The sequence below is a fragment of the Macaca thibetana genome, chromosome 3 (genome assembly GCF_024542745.1).
Source record: "Macaca thibetana thibetana isolate TM-01 chromosome 3, ASM2454274v1, whole genome shotgun sequence".
Lineage (NCBI taxonomy): Eukaryota > Metazoa > Chordata > Mammalia > Primates > Cercopithecidae > Macaca > Macaca thibetana.
Window position 1 is genome coordinate 150548754 of NC_065580.1, and position 19527 is coordinate 150568280.

Consider the following 19527-nt stretch of genomic DNA (forward strand, 5'->3'; position numbering starts at 1 on the left):
CACACATAATAATACTAACCCTGAATGTAAAAGGGCAAAATGCCCCCAATTAAAGGACTCAGAGTGACAAGCTCAATAAAGAACCAAGACCCAATAGTATGCTGTCATCAAGAAACCCATCTCACATTCAATGACACCCACAGGCTCAAAATAAAGGGATGGGTAAAAATCTACCAAGCAAGTGGAAAACCAAAAAAAGTAGGAGTTGCAATCCTAATTTCAGGCAAAAAAGACTTTAAACCAACAAAAATAAAAAAAGACAAAGAAGGGCATACAAAATGGTAAAGGATTCAATTCAACAAGAAGACCTAACTATCCTAAGTATATACATAATATGTGTGTGTGTATATATGTGTGTGTATATATATACCAAACACAGGAGCACCCAGATTCATAAAACAAGTTCTTAGAGCACTTCAAAGAGACTTATACTCCCACACAATAATAGTGGGAGACTTCAACACCCTGCTGACAATACTAGACAGATCATTGAGGCAGAAAATTACCAAAGATATTCAGGACCTAAACTCAGCACTGGAGTAAATGGACCTGATAGACATCTACAGAACTCTCCACCCTAAAGCAACAGAATATACATTCTTGTCATCATCACATGCACATACTCTAAAATCAACCACAGAATGAGACATAAAACACTCTTCAGCGAGTGCAAAAGAACTAAAATCACAACAACCACTCTCTTGGACCACAGCACAAGAAAATTGCTCAAGGCCAAGCGTGGTGGCTTACGCCTGTAATCTCAGCACTTTGGGAAGCCAAGGCGGGTGGAGCACTTGAGGTCAGGAGTTTGAGACCAGCCTGTCCAACATGGTGAAACCCTGTCTCCACTAAAAATACAAAAATGAGCCACGTATGGTGGCACATGCCTGTAATCCCAGCTACTCAGGAGGCTGAAGTGGGAAGACTGCTTGAACCCAAAAGGTGGAAGTTGCAGATTGCCTCTCTGCACTCCAGCCTGGGTGACAGACTGAGACGTCATCTGAAAAAAAGAAAAAGAAAGAAAGAAAATTGCTCAAAACCATACAATTATATGAAAATTGAATAACCTGCTCCTGAATGACCTTTGGGTAAATAATGAAATTAAGGCAGAAATCAAGAAGTTCTTTGAAACTAATAAAAACAAAGATACAACATACCAGAATATCTTGGACACAGCTAAGGCAGTGTTAAGAGGGAAATTTTTAGCAATAAATGTCCACATCAAAAAGTTAGAAAGCTCTCGGTCAAACAACCTAACATCACAACTAAAAGAACTAGAGAACCAAGAGCAAATCCATCCCAAAATTAGCAGAAGACAAGAAATAACCAAAATCAGAGCTGAACTGAAGGAGACTGAGACACAAAAAACCATTCAAAAGATAAAAAAATCCAGGGGTTGGTTTTTTGAAAAAATTGATAAGATAGACCACTAGCTAGACTAATAAAGAAGAAAAGAAGAAGATCCAAATAAACACAATTAGAAATGACAAAAGAGATATTACCACTAACCCCACAGAAGTGCAAATAACCATCAGAGAATATTATGAACACCTATATGCAAACTAGAAAATCTGGAAGAAATGGATAAATTCCTGGATACATATACCCTCCCAAGACTGAACCAGGAAGAAATTGATTCCCTGAACAGATCAATAACAAGCTCTGAAATTGAATCAGAAATAAATAGGCTACCAACCAAAAAAATCCAGGACCAGATGGATTCACAGCTGTATTCTACCAGATGTACAAAGAAGAGCTAGTACCATTCCTGCTGAATCTATTCCAAAAAATTCAGGAGGGGGACTCCTCCCTAACTCATTCCATGAGGCCAGTATCATCATAATACCAAAATCTGGCAGAGACATAACAAGAAAAAAAAAAACTTTAGGCCAAAATCCTTGATGAACATTGATGCAAAAATCCTCAACAAAATACTAGCAAACTGAATCCAGCAGCACATCAAAAAACTTACCCACCATGATCAAGGAGGCTTTATCCCTGGGATGCAAAGTTAGATGAACATATGCAAATCAATAAATGTGATTTATCAAACAAACAGAACTGAAGACAAAAACCACATGATCATCTCAATAGGTGAAGAAAAGACTCTTGATAAAAATTCAACACCATTTCATGTTAAAAACTCTCAATAAACTAGATATTGAAGGAACATACCTCAAAATAATAAAAGCCATCTATGACAAACCCACAACCAACATCATACTAAATGGGCAAAAGCTGGAAGCACTCCCCTTGAAAACTGGCACAAGACAAGAATGCCCTTTCTCACCACTCCTATTCAAAATAGTATTGGAAGTCCCAGGCAAAGCAGTCAGGCAAAAGAAAGAAATAAAGGGCATCTAAATAGAAAGAGAGGAAGTCAGACTAACCCTGTTTGTGAACAACAATCAACATACAGAAATACTTAAATGTAAAATCCAAAACTATAAAAACCCTGGAAGACAACCTAGGTAATACCTTTAAGGACATAGGAATGGGCAAATATTTCATGAAAAAGACTCCAAAAGCAATTGCGGCAAAAGCAAAAATTGACAAATGTAATCTATTTAATTAAACTAAAGAGCTTCTACACAGCACACACACACACACAAAACTATCAACAAAGTAAACAGAATGGGAGAAAAATTTCACAAACCATGCCTCTAACAAAGATCTGATATCCAGCATCTATAAGGAATCTATAAGGAAACAAATCTACAGGAAAAAAAAAAAAGAAAAGAAAACAACAACACCACCACCCAATCCCATTAAAAAGTGGGTAAAGGGGCCGGGCGCGGTGGCTCAAGCCTGTAATCCCAGCACTTTGGGAGGCCGAGACGGGTGGATCACGAGGTCAGGAGATCGAGACCATCCTGGCTAACACGGTGAAACCCCGTCTCTACTAAAAAATACAAAAAAAAAACTAGCCGGGCGTGGTGGCCGGCGCCTGTAGTCCCAGCTACTCGGGAGGCTGAGGCAGGAGAATGGCGTGAACCCGGGAGGCGGAGCTTGCAGTGAGCTGAGATCCGGCCACTACACTCCAGCCTGGGCGACAGAGCGAGACTCCGTCTCAAAAAAAAAAAAAAGTGGGTAAAGGACATGAACAGACACTTTGCAAAAGAAGACATACATGTGGCCAACAAGCATATGAAAAAAAAAAAAAAGAAAAAAACTCAGCATCACTGATTGTTAGAGAAATGCAAATCAAAACCACAGTGAGATACCATCTCCCATCAGTCAGAATGGCTATTAAAAAGTCAAAAAATGGCCAGGCACAGTGGCTTGCACCTGTAATCCCAGCACTTTGGGAGACTGAGGTAGGCAGATCACCTGAGCTAGGAGATCAAGACCAGCCTGGCCAACATGGTGAAACCCCATCTCTATTAAACAAATACAAAAATTAGCCTGATGTGGTGGCATGTGCCTGTAATCCCAGCTACTCAAGAGGCTGAGGCAGGAGAATTGCTTGAACTCAAGAGGTGGAGGTTGCAGTGAGCCAAGATTGAGTCACTGCACTCCAGCCTGGGTGACAGAAAGAGATTCCGTCTCAAAAAACAAAACAAAACAAAAGTCAAAAAACAACAGGTGCTGCCAAGGTTACGGAGAAAAAGGAATGCTTGTACACTGTTGGGGGGAATGTAAATTAGTTCAACCATTGTGGAAAACAGTGTGGTGATTCCTTAGAGACATAAAAACAGAATTACCATTCAACCCAGCAATCCTGTTACTGGGTCTATACTCAAACGAATATAAATCATTCTATCATAATGACACATGCATGTGTATGTTCATTACAGCACTATTCACAATAGCAAAGGCATGGAGTCAACCTAAATGCCCATCGGGGTAGACTCGATAAAGAAAATGTGGTACATATACACCATGAAATATGCAAGCATAAAAAATACTAAGAACATGTCCTTTGCAGGAACATAGGGAAACTATCGTAAGCAAACTAATGCAGGAACAGAAAACCAAATACCACATACTCTCACTTATAAATGGAAGCTAAATGTTGAGAACACACGGACACATAGAGGGGAACAACAGACACTGGGGCTTACTGGAGGGTAGAGGGTGAGAGGAGGGAGACAATCAGGAAAAATAATGAATGGTTACTAGGCTTAATACCTGGATGACAAAATAATCTGTACAACAAACCCCCATGACACAAGTTTACCTATATAATAAATCCACATATATACCCCTGAACTTAAACGTTTTTTAAAAAAGAAACTCATGTCTATATGAAGAAAGGAAGAGCACCAGAGAATGAATAAGTGATGGTAAATCTCATTTTTGTTATTATAAGGTTCTTGCACTATCCAAGAAGTGATATAGTGTAATTTGATAATGTACTTGGATTACCTGTAAACATACATTACACACTCTAAGGCAACCCTTAAAAATATTTTTAAGAAGTACTAATTGATATGCTAAGAAAGAAGAAAAATTGAATCATAAAACGCTCACTTAAAACCTCAAAAGGCAGAAAGTGTGGAAGACAAAAACAAGACCAAGGGCATCAAATAGAAAACAGAAAAATGTGGTAGATATTAATTCAATTATATCAATAATTACTTTGAACAACAATTATCTAAACACCCCAATTAAACCATAGGGATTATCACAGTGGATCAAAAATAAGGCCAAACTATATATTGTCTACAAAAAACCCAATTTAAATATAAAGAAACATATAATTTAATAGCAAACAGATGGAGAAAGATACACCATGCTAACACGAATCCAAAAAAGTGACAGTTGCTATATTAATGTCAGACAAAGCAGATTTCAGAGCAAAGAAAGTTATCATGGATAAAGAGGGGCATTACATAATGACAAAGCGGTCAATACTACAAGAGGACATAACAAATTTTAACCTGTATGCATTAATAAGAGAGAGCCAATATACACAAGGGAAAACTGATAAAACTGCAAGAAAAAATAGGTGAATCCATTATTATAGTTAAAAATTTCAGCAACCTTCTATCAGAAATGAACAGATCCAGCAGATGTAAAATCAATAAAATATAATTGAACTCAGCATCATCAATCAACTGAATATGATGGACAGCTACAGGTTACATCACCTAACAACAGTAGAAAATACATTCTTTTCAAGCTCACGTGGAACACTCACCAAGATACACATTCTGGGCCATAAAACATACCTTAAGAGATTTAAAAGAATAAAAATTATAAAACATATGCTCTGAGACCACAATGGAATTAAACTAGAAATCAATAACAAAAATCAATAACAGAAAGATAACTGAAAATCCCAAAATATTTGGAGATTAAACAATACACTTCTAAATAATATATGGGTCAAAGAAGAAATCTGAAGATAAATTTTAAAATATTTTGAACTAAGTAAAAAGGAAAACACAACTTAACAAAATTTGAGGGATGCAGCAAAAGCCATGCTCAAAGCGGAACTGACAGCACTGAATGCATGTGTTAGAAAATAAGAAAAATATAAAATCAATAATCTTAGCTTCTACTGTAGGAAACTACAAAATGAGCAAATTAAATCCAAAATAAGCAGAATAAACAAATAACTATTGATTATGCATCAGTGTTATTGTTTTATTTTGTCCCTTCTACCTTTACTCTTTCCATGTATTATGGGTTTTTTTTGTTTTTGTTTTTGTTTTTTTGAGACAGAGTCTTGCTCTATCGCCCAGGCTGGAGTGCAGTGGCATGATCTTAGCTCACTGCAAGCTCCACCTCCCAAGTTGACACCATTCTCCTGCATCAGCCTCCCAAGCAGCTGGGACTACAGGCGCCCACCACCATGCCCGGCTAATTTTTTGTAGTTTTTAGTAGAGACGGGGTTTCACTGTGTTAGCCAGGATGGTCTCGATATCCTGACCTCGTGATCTGCCTGCCTCAGCCTCCCAAAGTGCTGGGATTACAGGCGTGAGCCACTGTGCCTGACCAGGATTTTTAATTTTTTTTATATGATCATACATTTATTTACTTTTTTTATTTTTATTTTTTAAATTATTTAATTTTTTAAAAATAATTTTAGACTGACAAAAGATTTCAAAATTTTATCAAACTTTTTATTTTTCTTGTTAGTTGATACATCAGTCTGGGTGCAATCAAGAGACAGAAACCACACAGTAATTTAAACAGGAAAGTTCAATATAAACAATGATAAAACTATGATAGGACAATAACTACAAAGAGAAATCTAAAGGGTACCTTGGGCTTGAGAGAGAACAACCGAGGAAGGCACACTCAGAAGAGGGACCACCCTCCCCAAGGCCAGGGTTCATACTTTGTGGGAAAAGTTTGCTGGTTGCCCAGGCCAGGGCTGGTCCACAATTGTGAGGCAGCAGGAAAACACTGGTTGGGATAGGCAACTGCCATGGCGCAGAGTATCCCTGCAGGCTGTTGCTATGTAAGCCAGGAATGCAAAGCCCTTACAGCAATTTACCCAGGTCACTTCTTAGAGTTGTTTTTGCAGTGAGAAATACCAAGAAATAAGGACAAAGAGAAGTCTCATCACCACTCTCTATGAAATCCACAAGTCCCTAAGCTCAGTGTTGCCGACTGTAGCACAACTCATGGCATGTGCACACCTTCATCTAGGCTCATCTGCATCATCGTGGAGGGACAAAGGGACAAAATGGGGCAACGGGAAACCAACATGAACATGAAACTCTGGCTACTAATTTTGCCATGAGTAATCTCTGACCCACAAACCTCATGTCTTCTGCCAGCATCTATAATGGTCTACATTTTGGCTCGTGAGCAGAATAAAATCTCAGAGCATTTACAGTTCTTGAAACAATCCTGTAGAGCACAGGTGAGCCAAGGCTGGGGGTTGGGTGCACTAAAGGTGTCAGGGTCCAGTTGTGGACGTGAGCCTGGACAGTGCAGCAGGAAACAACACCCTAGGGCACAGGCAAGCTGAGGCCGGTGGGTGGACATGCAGAAGGAGCTGGGTAGCTGAAGGTCTGGAGTGTGCAGTGGTCAGCTACAGGCCCAGCCCAGGCTGCAAGGTCACCCAGGGCTGCCGTCTCTGTACAAGTGACTGGAACAGAGCACCACCAGATATACACATGCACAAGCACCATGATGGGCTGTGAAGTAGGAGACAAAGCAAAACATGTCCCACTAGAAGCAGGAATGTAAGCCCCTTCAGGGAGGTCCATCACATGGCTCTTTTTCACAGCCTTCCTTGTCACCATTTTTCCAGTCCTGTTCCTTTGAAGTTGCCAACCAATCAAACCATTAGCAACTGCTGATGAATTAATACTGATCCATACTTTCAGCCACTTCTCACTCCAAACATAGTGGGCAACCAAGTGTAAGTTCTGCCCTCTGAAAGGATTTCCCTTCACCACTGTCCTTCAAGATAATCCTTGATTGTGGTTGAAGTGCTGCAGCTGTCCAGTCCAGGGTGGTACCAACATATCATGCCCATCTGTAAACCAGTCGTGAGCTTTTTTCTTCCATAATCAACTGGCTATAAGGTACAACCCAGGAGGCCATAGACATGGATTGAGACAGTGGAGGCAATGTAACAGGAGTTGGTGTCAAAGGAGTCTGAGTCACTTACTCATGCCACATTTTGCACCTTCAGATTTGCCTCAGATCAGCTTCATACATCATTTCCATGTGATGCTACGTTGCTGTTACACCCACACCCAACTTTATGGCCAGGTAGATCAGATAGCACTTAGGCTGCGTGGTCTCCTGATGTCCCATGGTTATGGCCCAGTAGCAAGCCAGATGCTGATTCTCAAAATGAGATCAGTTAGCTGCCGAAGAGGACATAGACTTACTCCAAAATCCCAGAGTTCTGTGCTGCAATTCTCCTGTGGATGCTTGTCAGATGGTCCACACTGCATTTCAGTGTGCCACAGGCACTTCAAATATCACTGGATCTACCGAATCCTACGAGTGAAGTGGTAAAGCAGCTTCCATGACAGCCTAAACTTTCTCTGACCCCCATTTGAAACTTCCAGCCTCATAGGCTGAAAGTAGCACATGCAAATATAATATATGTCGTATCTAAAATCCCCAAAGCCCAAATATATATCGTGTTTCTTTTCTACAGGAGGCAGTGCAAAATATATCAACTTGTTTTTCACTTGGAGGGGATATTTCAACATACTCCACACCTCTGAACCTGCTAGAAACTTCACTGAGGTGGAGGGCCCCTACATTTTGTGGAGATTATCTCCCACCTTTGCTACTTCCTGTTTATCAGATTCAATAAGCATAATATTGTGAATATTAGTGGACCAGTGTAATGTTTTGTGAACTGACCAGATGACTAGATCTCTGGAGAAAATATTATTGCATAGAACAGAAGAACTGGCATGTCCTTCAGGCAACACTGTGAGTGTATACCGTTCACCCTGTCAGGTAAAGGTAAACTGCTTCTGGTGGTTCTTGCAAATTGGTTTGAGAAAAAAAGCATTAGTAAGATCAGTAGCTGCATGCAAAGTGCCAGGGAATATGTTGATTTTCTCAGTAGAGATTTCTCATCTGGCACAGCAGTTGTAAGTGAAGTCACCAGCTGATTACATTTGCAATGGTCCACATTCTTCATAATCCATATTGTTGGAGAAGCAGGCGCCTAGGAGAGTCAGAGTAATGCCACTTTAAGTTCAGCTCCACCTTGAGACTAACAAGGCACATTTCTTGCAGTCAAAACCCACAGACCTAAGATGTTTATAGCTGAGGAAACAGCTGAACGATACCTCCAAGGACACAACGGAGATTGCAGACATCCCAATACCCAAACAATGTACGCTTTCAAGATAACAAGAGTTATGTTTTAATGTATGCACACGCTAAAATCTTAAGGATAGTTTTCTTTGGATCAATAGAATAATAATTTTGCCATGCTGTCTGCTCGCCCGCATATAGTCACAGCTGAGTTGAATCTTTATAGACAAAACCTCTATATAAGAAAAACTTAAAGACAGTGAATTCCTCTGCTTGCTTTCTGAGAATGCCCTACTCTGTAATGGAATGTAAGAGCTTTCAATAAACTCTCTTCTCACTTCACTCTGCAACTCACCTTGAATTCCTTCCTGCGTGAGATCCAGGAACACCCTCTTTAGGTCTGGATCGAGACCCCTTTTTCTGGTAACAGTATGAGTTTTGCACAGGTCAAAGTGGCCAGTTAAATGAGTTTGAACGAAGTGTCACAGCGCCTGCTTATTTCAGCTCTTTAAGGGTGGCATTAATCTCCAAAGCTCTTCCAGGGATTCACTATTTCTGGATAAGAAGGGGAAGTTCTGGGACTTTCACCAAACTTCTCCTACCATCATGGTCCTCATCTCATACATAAGAGAGTGAGTGAGGGGATTTAGCTAGTGTATGTTTGTTTCAATTATACAACCAGGAACTGAAAAACTAACTATAGGGAGAATAGTGTACCAACTGGGCCCCCTGCGAGTCGGTCTCAAGTTAGAACCTCTATCAAGTGAAGACCCGACCATCACAAGTTCCTAGTTTGACTGGTGAGCCACAGTGACATTTTTGGTTCCCAGGAATTCATGTCAAAGGAGGCAATCCCTGAGACATCTAGGTTATTTCCTTTTCATTAGTTGATGGCTGCAGGGCACTTCAGAACAGGTGTGGAGGAGGGTTTGTGGTATTCTTTCTCGCTAGCACAGATTCTTTCTCAAGTGGCCTTGGCTTTTCCCTTCAATCAAGATGCCCTAGGTCTGACCCAACTTAGGTCTGGAAACTTGGAGAGAGCCCATGATCTCCACTGTGGTGATTCAAGGTAGGTATTTTGGTGACCAGACCTAGAGGTCTTCCTGTTGTGTGGATTAAAGACCGCTCTAGCAACTGTCCATCTCTTCATTCTGAGGAACACCGTGAGCAATTGACCACTGCCAAAAATCTCTGTGGACCAAGGCGTTTTGATTACTGGTGTGTTCCTTCTGCTGTTTATGGCTGACATGCCCACCTTGTCTGAGCCTGCTACTCTGAAATATTATCATCCCACTGAAATCAGAGGTCTAGTCCAGCAATCCATATGGTCATATGTAGGCTATAGACCATGGAACTTTTCAGGTGTTCCACTCACTCAATAATGCATTTCGCATTACTCAGTGAAGGGTCTTCCTGTGGAATATAGCTGCAGGGGGTGGGTGAATGTGCGAGTCACAGATAAGATCAAAACTGAGGGGTCAGGACGAGTAAGCCAGGGTGATCTGGACGTGTGAAGGTCAGGGAAAAACACGCAGAACAATCCTGCCAAGGTGACTATGGTCACCCCTTTCACAGAAAGGCTTAGTAATTTATCCAAAGTCAAACCACTGTTAAATGGTGGAGCCAAGATTCAGACCCAGAAATTGTAGGCGTCTGTGGGAAGCTGGTGAGGTTGTGTCCACGCGCTCCCGGGGAGCCTGGGCAGACAGTACCATCCTGGGGCCCCAGAGTGCTTGGAAGTCCCTCTCCTTCCTGTGGCAGATCCTCTCTCTCAGCCTGCTCCCAAGACCTGGGAACAGGGTGGACCCACTGCCCAGCACTTGCCATCCCAGGAAGCTGCAGTGTGCTGAGGGCAGGCCCACCTGGGCCCTCCTGCTGAACGCAGTGTCCCAGGCACAGGTGTACGGTCATTGCATGAGTGGGTTTCAAACTGTTTTTAACCCCTGCAGGAGCAGGCTGGAGCGTTTTCTATGGCTACTGAAGGGTGAATCCAGAGTTCAGGCTGCCACTCTGGGGAAGTGGTCAGCACTTACCGGAATGGTCCCTCCAACATCTGAGCGAGGAAGGGGCACAGAGCACAGTTGTGCCTTCCTTGGGCCTGGGCAAGCTCTGTGCTTCACAGAGCAAGCCTGTGCGGATCCTTCAGCAGAGACCACAGCCAGGGGTGGTGAAGCTTAAGAGGAAGTGAGGGCCAACCAACCGGCTCAGGCCGTTCCTCACAGGAGCCTGGGGCAGGCTGACCCACGCAAGACCACAGCTCTCGGCCCTGTGCTATTTCCAGGGCACACTTATAGATCCTGAATGGTAGAGAACTTCCTAGATAAAGCAATGACAGCAAAACAGCCGTGTACGCAGATATCTCGTGGGAAACCCTTTCACGGCCACTTCGAAACTGGGTTGGGAGAAGGACCTGATGCTGGGTCAGGCATCGGTTGGGGACCATGGACACGTTTGTAGAGTTTGGGCTCTACAAACAAAATGCTTTTGTGTAATTTGTCAGAAGGAACACCTACTTCCTCACTCTTGTGAGGAAGAACCCACAAACTGGCCCCCGTGTTCAGAGGCTCAGGTCGACAAGTTGAGGGGACAGCTGGACTTCTCCTTCTTCAGGCTGGCTGGAGCCTTCAGCAAGGGGTACACCGTCCACACGCCTCTGTAAAACAGCATTCGAACAGGACATCTCTAAGGCATTGTCCAACTCTGACAGTCTGTGACCTTCTACCCTGGGATGGAGGGAAAGGCCTTGGGATACAATCCACACATCATGTTTTCCCCTAAAAGTACCACCCTTTTTAGTCCCTGCAGACACTGGGTTCAGCAGCTTCTCTGAGGCAGCCCCGTTGAGCCCAGGGCCGACCACAGACAAGCACTACCGTCCACAGAACCTCACGCCCGGTGGGGCCAGACGTGGAGGCTGGCAGAGGAGAGAAGCTCCAGGGGCCTCTCCATTAGAAACCAGCTTGCAGGCCACTTAATCTCCTACGCTCAGCCTGTACTTGCAAGCTGCTTGTTCTTGGCTGCACATTTGCTTTGTTTGAATCAATTAATCCAAGTCTCTCTCCTCTCCCTACCCCCAACCTTGCCTTTAGGGGAACATCAATATTCATGTAATAAATAAATCACACAAAAAGCTGACTCCCCACTTCCTGCCCTACAGGCCCTTTTCTCTTCCTCAGCCCATGTGCAATCCTGGCTCCCAGCAAGTCCCCAGGGCTGCTTGGTCAATGCAGCCCTGTGTGCAGGCCTGGCAGCCCTGCCACCCCCGCCCTCGGCCCCCATTGGCTGCCATGGCCTGCAGTGGGCTGCACCAGGGTTCATCCGTCCTCCCTGGGCAGACGGAATAAGAGGCTGCCTCTGCCCACTAGACCTGCCGCCCAGGACCCGCAGCAGAGACGAGGCCTGCAGCAAGGAGACCAGGAAGGGGTGAGACAAGGAAGAGGTGAGAAAGAGCCAGGCCAAGAGGACGCTCAGGAAGAAATGGTTGTTTTCGTTTGGGTGGAAGGGAATGGAGGGGTAGAAACTAAATGGTAGCTTAAAAACCCCCTTTAGGACAATTGGCAGCACTTCAGAAGTGTCAATAGGATGATGTGTTTTAATCTCTACATTATTGCTTCTTTGTGGACACCTGACTGCATCAGCCCTAGGCAGCTAGAGGTATTTTTCATAAATCAGAGAAACCTCAGGTCTCGGCCCAGAAGTGATTGCTGACATTTTCCCAGTGGTGCTACAAATACTACCTCTCCTGTAACTACTTGAAGAGTAAAGATTTTGCTTCCCACTGCAGCTGGAAATGATGGAGAACCTAATGCTAGTTTAGTCCATATCCTAAATAAACCCCTTTTCTCCTTGTTATTTTTTCCACCGCCCTGGGTAAGTAACTCTTCAGTTTTCCAGTTTCCCTCAGTTTGAAGTGCCAGGGTGACAACAGCCCCAGGACGCCACTCAGAAATTACGTAACAGTTACAAATAAATTGGGTCAAAGAAATTGGGGTTTTGGTGGGTTTTAACTTTCTTCAGTCTCACAGTTTCTTAGGGAGGTCGAACCCCTAGAGGGATCCTCACACGCTAGGTAACGTGTCTTTCTAAGGAGTTAAAGTTCAAATGTTCTCTTGTTCTCAATATTAAAAGATTAATGTAGGACATTCACAGAATGTGAGAAATAAACAGATATTTATTTCCATTTCTCTTAAAAGATAAACTATAAACCATCAACTATTTATTAAGTCAAAGGGAAAAATTTAACAAGAATTTTTTAATTGATTTGTAGCGTGGTTATGAAGAAAACCATATTTTCTAGTGGTTTCTATTAGTGTTCTAATATATGGAATACATGTTTTATGCCTTTCCTTTGTAATAATCTCGTTAGTCATAGTTCATAGAAAAACAATTTAACCTCCTTTTCCCCAAATCATCATGGACTTTGAGGAGCATCAGAATGATGTAAAAGTGTCTTGTTTTGTTTTGTTCAAAAAAAATACACACACATATATCAATAATTGAAAACTTGAGTGCAAAGAATAAGAAAAGCATGAAATGTTAAAGATTTTAATCCATCTTAACTGTTCTATTTATGAATTACCAAATTTTTAGGGACTCAAGAACAAAATAAAGTACACTGATTATTAATAGAATGCCTTTAGCAAAGATCTGGCCAGCACAAAAAAATCTTCAATCCTGTTTCCTTTGGAGCATCAGAAATAAATAAAATTTTTAACATCTAATTCCAAATTATTTTTAAGATGTAAGTCATATATTCAACATGGGAATGATTTTTCAACACTATTTATTAATTTATTTTTAATTATAACAGTGCAAATGTTCTTATTTGATGATTAGAACTCAAGGCCAAAAGCTGGTAAATTTCTCGGCCTGCCCATCTGTTTTGTGAGACAACTGACAAGGCATCCTTTGTAGAAGGCGCCTCATTCCCAGACTGATGAGATATTTCCTTGGTTTGCAGGCTGTGGCGTAAGGTACTTGCTGTGAGGGAGGTCGGAGGGCTCTTACTTTGACAGCTGCAGAGAAACACCTATTCCTGCCCCGTCCCAGTCACCAACCTTTCCCTGCACTGGAGGTAGAATGCAGGCTCAGCAGCTCAGCTTCCTGCTGGATTCTGTCCCTCCCTGCCACAGAACCACACGCATTTAATCAGTTAAACTTAGGATACATTTTTTTTCCTGGTAGATCAAATAACTTTCACTGTTATTCTTCAAAAAGATTGTGGCAATTCTACCATATTTATTTTTCCAGATGAATTTTACAGCTGTTTTTGTCATGTCACACATCCAAAAAAAATTCCATCATTTTTATTAAAAATGATTTAAATTTACATATGAATTTAAAGGAAAAACTTCCTACATTTTATGTTCCTCCGAATCTCTTGGAAGGACCTGCATTTTTCTTCCTAAACTTAGTCTTAGATCACATGCTATTTCTATATGAATAGGATATTTCGCACTGGATTTTCTATTTCTTTATTGATAGAATATAGGAATGCTCTTGATTTTTGTCTTATTTTGCTCCTAGTCACTGTCTCACTTTCAGATTGATTTTAACAGCTTGTAGTCGATGGTTTGCTCACCTGCACTCTACCACCTCATCTTGGAGCCTTACAAGAACAGAGAGGGACCCTGTGGGGAGGAAGCAGAAATTTAACCCGTGAATTCCTTTGCTGCTCTGCGTCTGTATTTTTGCTAAAGATTCCCTGTTGGACCAACCCAACCAGAAGCCAGAGGGCATGGGAATATATCCCTGTGGCCCACAGAGACAGAGAAGGCTCACATCTGTCTAAGAGGCAGGCGGAAGGATTGATAAAGGTACAAATTCCCAGAATGCCCCTCCAGGTCATGCCTGCTGTTCTGAGCTTGAAAAGAGTGCCAGGGCCAGTCCATCCCCCTTGTCTGGGTTGCGGTCTGTATTGATAACCTGTGAAATGTTTTATGATGAGGTATAGATGAGAAGGCATCTTTCCTTTGCGAGCCCCTAGGATGTCTGAGCTGGAGAAAGCCATGGTGGCCCTCATCGACGTTTTCCACCAATATTCTGGAAGGGAGGGAGACAAGCACAAGCTGAAGAAATCCGAACTGAAGGAGCTCATCAACAATGAGCTTTCCCATTTCTTAGAGGTGAGTCTTGCTTTTTACACTTGACACCTTCTCCATCTCCTCTTAAAAAGCCACCGGTACACTGGCTTTATCTTCTCAGCTGCACTGAAGGTGATTTCAGTTTCCTTCCAGGACTCCTGGGCTGCTTCTGCAAACTTGTTTGAGTAACGGAACCTTCAGTGTGGGACTGGCTCATATAGGCCCCTTGTTTTCATGTCCTTATCAACCATCTTGTGTACAATCGGTGCATCAAGGTCCCAAAGGCCAAAGCTTCCCAAATAATGCTGGACTCATTACTTACCATGGGCCAAAGTGAACATAAAAGGAAACTGTTAAAAATAAGCTTTGGGAAAGTTTTTAGGAAAAGGATGTATTTTGGCTTAGCTAGATGTTTAGTATTTACTATGGAGATAAGACATGCCAGACTTTCACTCAGTAAACACTGAGCACTAATTAAGAACTGTGAGATATGCAGGCATGACAGTCATGGCTTCTGCTCTGGGGCACCCACCCTGGCACATGGATGAATGACCATGACTGGCTTAACTGAGGGCGTGACAGGGGTCTGTACACATTCTTGGAAGCCCTGGGGCTTTGCAGGAGGCTCCGTGGAGTAACATATGTTGGTGAGGAACTGTCTTTAGTTGGGGCCCCTACTTTTGGAAGCTGTATGAGGGTTCCTGGCAAGCCCTGTTCTTCAGGCAGTTCCTGCTGTGGCTTGTGGTGGAAGTATGTCCAGACCCTTGCATTAGGACTCATTTTCTTACCCACTCTCTCCGCTGTCCTTGGATCAGACCCACCTGTCTTTACTGCCCACCTCATGCCCTCATGGAAGTGAACTGTGATCCCCCTGGTACCTGATGCTCTCTTAGAACCAAGGCTGGCTTGAGGCATGCCTTGAGCCAGAGTGAAGCACTGGTGGTGTGCACGTGTGAGATGCAATGAAGGGCTTCCTGGGTCACCGATATGAGCAATCACAAAAGGGAGAAATGACCAGAAAATGAGCCAGTGCACTAGTGTCTCACCAAGTCCTGATTCCAGCGTAAATACTAGAGCAGGGCTCTGCTGCATGGGAATGGGGAGCTGCCCTCCTAAGCTGGCCAACCCTCTCAGTGCAAGACAGCAAGCCCTGGGCTCCAGCAGCCCAGCAGTCCATGTTTTCAGGGCAGGGGGATGGGGGCTGGCTGGTTCTCCTGTCCGCACTTCCACCAAACACCGCACCACTGTGAATGGTTCAGAGTGGAGCAGACAGGCCTGCAAGCTTGCAGGGGGCATCCCCACGTCTGATTCCAGGACTGGTTTTCTCAGGCATTCAAGTCCACAGAGTGACAGCAGTCCCACTCACAGACGCAGTTTTCTAGTTCCACCAATCATGCCTTCTGACTTGAACTGAAAGTCCCAGGTTCTTCTGAACAAGGGCTGTTGTGAGGATGAAACGGGACAGTGCTTAAGTGCTTAACATATAGTGAAAGCTCAACTAATAGTAGCTATTATTAATTATTTTTATACATAGAAAAAGCTTAGCATGTGGGAATCTCAATTTGTAAATGATAAATAATTCATGATAAGCATTTCAAGGCATCACGAACATTTGCTCCCTAGTTTTATCAAGGTAATTTCAGTTCAGAAGCAGATCTATAATGTAACTGAAGTTAGTGCCCTGCTCCTGCCCATCCACAGGTGCCTCCCCACCCCTACCCCCGTGGAGTTACAATCTTCTGTATGTTTTGTTTATTTAGTTTTTCAGATAAGGTCTTGCTCAGTCACCCAGGCTGGAGTGCAATGGTGCAATCTTGGCTCACTGCAGCCTCAACCTCCCAGGCTCAAGCAATCCTCCCGCCTCAGCCTCCTGAGTAGCTGGGAATATGGGCATATGGACCACACCCAGATAATTGTTTTTTTTTTCTTTGTAGAGATGGAGTCTCCCTGTGTTGCCCAGGCTGGTCTCAAACTTCCTGGGCTCAAGTGATCCTCCTGCCTCAGCTTCCCAAAGTGCTGGGATTACAGGTGTGAGCCACCACGTCCGGCCCCTGTGTGTCTTATAGCCAAGGTGGCTGTTATACATCACACTTGACTTCTTCAGGCCAAGCCTTCCTGTCCCGGGGAATTGTTACTCTGCTCTTCATCAGTGTTCAATACCCAAATATTTCTCACTACATCTGTAGCCCTGCACTGTGGTTGTTCCTCTGAGGCTTTGTACATCACTTAATAGCCACGCCATTCATTCAGCTCCAATGTCAGGCAGAACTGTCAGGAAAAAGTTTCATGACACCTAGAAAGCAATTCGAGTGGGAAGAAGAATACAGGGTTAACAAATCTAGGACGTTCCCAAGAGTTACTTCAGCAACAAAGACGACTTTCAAAACATTGCGTTCCACTGGAAGTCTTTAAGACAGGGACTTCCACACACAGAACCCATGAAAAGTTTAGGAGGGCCAAAAGTTTATTTTTATTTCAAGACATTTGCTAGGGCTGATCTAGACGATATTCTTTTTATTTATTTTTATTTTTATTTTTTTCAGGTATTTTAAGTAAGATAACAACCTACAGTTTTTCACCTCTTGGCTGTTCCATTCAGCCTTTTCCAGTAGCCCAGGGCCAGACACTGACCCCCAGAGACGTCTACTTGGACAACAGCCCCCTGGTCACATGAGACATCTTTCCTGATATTTTGCATTTGATGTTCTCAGCTTACTGCAGACACAAATTATCAGAGTCACTCAACTTTTAATCATGTTTTGATGGTCCACAATTCCATTTAAAAACAAGGTTGGCAACTTCTTTTATCTCTCTTAGGAAATCAAAGAGCAAGAGGTTGTGGACAAAGTTATGGAAACACTGGACAGTGATGGAGATGGCGAATGCGACTTCCAGGAATTTATGGCCTTTGTTGCCATGGTTACCACTGCCTGCCACGAGTTCTTTGAACACGAGTGAGATTAGAAAACAGCCAAGCCGTTCCCGTAACAGAGATGGTCACACAAGAAAGCAGACAGCAAGGGCTTGCGGCCTAGTAGGAGCTGAGCTTTCCAGCCGTGTTGTAGCTAATTAGGAAGCTTGATTTGCTTTGTGAGTGAAAAATTGAAAACCTCTTTCCAAAGGCTGTTTTAACAGCCTGCATCATTCTTTCTGCTATATTAGGCCTGTGTGTAAGCTGACTGGCCCCATGGACTCTTGTTAACAGTCACTTAGGAGTCAGTTCTCAGTGATAAAGCGTGCACTGTGCAGCCCGCCATGGCCGTGTAGACCCTAACCCGGAGGGAACCCTGGCTACAGAAATTACCCTGGGGCACCCTTAAAGCATCCGTTACCTTTAAAAAACAAAGCCTTATCCAGCATCATTGGAAAACACTGCTGTTCTTTAAACGCGTTCCTCATCCATGCAGGTAACACCTGGTTGGCTGGTGTGACCCTGCAAGGGCGTGGTGGCCTCGGCCTGCTTCCCGGGATGCGCCTGACCACCAGGTGAACATTCAATGCTGGCAGCCCTCCTGGAAAAAGCAACTCGGTCAGAACTTGGAACCCGAGCCAGCTCTGGGGGCTCCAGCCGCTTCCGTGCCCCATGAGACTCAAGTCGCAGCTGCAGGATCCTCGCCTCCAATGTGCCTCCAGCACATGCGGCTTCCGAGGGCACTACAGGGGGCTCTGAGCCACCAAGAGGGCCTGCGTTCAATAAAAAGAGCACAGCTTGGGAGGCCGAGGCAGGCGGATCGCAAGGTCAGGAGTTGGAGGCCAGCCTGACCAACAGGGTGAAACCCCGTCTCTACTAAAAATACAAAAATTAGCCAGGTGTGGTGCCGGGAGCCTGTAGTCCCAGCTACTCGGGAGGCTGAGGCAGGAGAATCGCTTGAACCCGGAGGCGGAGCTTGCAGTGAGCCGAGATCACGCCACTGCACTCCAGCCTGGGCGACAGAGCGAGACTCCGTCTCAGGAAAAAAAAAAAAAGCGCAGCAACAGCGCCCCAGCGCCATCGAAAGGGAACGCAAGCAACGAACGTGGATCCCCAGTGCCCCCGCGACAGGGAGGCTTCCCCAGGGGCTTCCGGCCACTCCACAGGGGATTTCCGGTGGGTTGAGTCACGTGCTCTTCCCTAAGCCAATCACCGGGAAGGGGAGCTGCCAATGGTCCGGGGCAGTCACGTGCCTGTCCATGATGCACCTGGGCCACCAGCCCCATTACGGGTGTTCACTGTGCTCCCCGGTCGGTGGCCTCCATCTCAGAAACGTCACGCTCCTCAGCGTCCCTCTGTGCCCTCAGAACAGTCGTGGGTAAAACAGGAAGTCTGGCCTGTCCCAGGCAGTGTGGGAGGCCCAGAGGCTCACAGGGCCCGAGGCTGGGTGGGGCAGAGGCAGGAACCACAGCTGTGATGCCCGAGAGATGGGGTGGTGAGAGGGGCCTGGGAGCGGCCAGAGGGGTCCCAGCGAGGCCACTTCTTCCTGCCACATGGGGAGTCCCCAGGGCCAGGTGCTCACTTCTCGCTCAGCTCTCACCGTCTGAAAATTCTTGGTTACTTTTGGCCAAGGGGTGATGTTTTCGTTTTGCGCTGGGCCCTGCAAGGCTGGTCCTGGTGCGTGCTCCAGGCTGGGGAGCAGGAGGCCAAGCTTGAGAGGCCCAGGGTGCGACGGTGAGCTGGGGGGCAGGAGGCCAAGCTTGAGAGGCCCAGGGTGCGACGGTGAGCTGGGGGGCAGGAGGGGCGCTGCTGCCGGGGGGCAGCTCTGGGCTGCCCTTG

At 44.4% G+C, this 19527-nt stretch overlaps 1 protein-coding gene across 45 annotated transcripts in view; it reads left to right on the forward strand.

Annotated features, from left to right (window-relative positions):
- The window catches only part of S100B (S100 calcium binding protein B), a 153482-nt gene extending 135345 nt beyond the window's left edge, over nucleotides 1–18137 (forward strand). For 35 of the 45 annotated variants that reach the window (XM_050784363.1, XM_050784356.1, XM_050784370.1 and 32 more), the window contains exons 2-4: nucleotides 12064–12133; nucleotides 14681–14819; nucleotides 17595–18137. In XM_050784363.1, the coding sequence (XP_050640320.1) occupies nucleotides 14682–14819; nucleotides 17595–17735 (279 nt within the window). In that variant the 5' untranslated portion in view covers nucleotides 12064–12133; nucleotide 14681 and the 3' untranslated portion in view covers nucleotides 17736–18137. Of the gene's footprint in view, nucleotides 1–3630; nucleotides 3636–12017; nucleotides 12134–14673; nucleotides 14820–17594 lie in introns of those variants that run through there. The other 10 variants (XM_050784382.1, XM_050784360.1, XM_050784359.1 and 7 more) reach the window with 4 other exon arrangements.
- Nucleotides 18138–19527: the final 1390 nt, after the last annotated feature.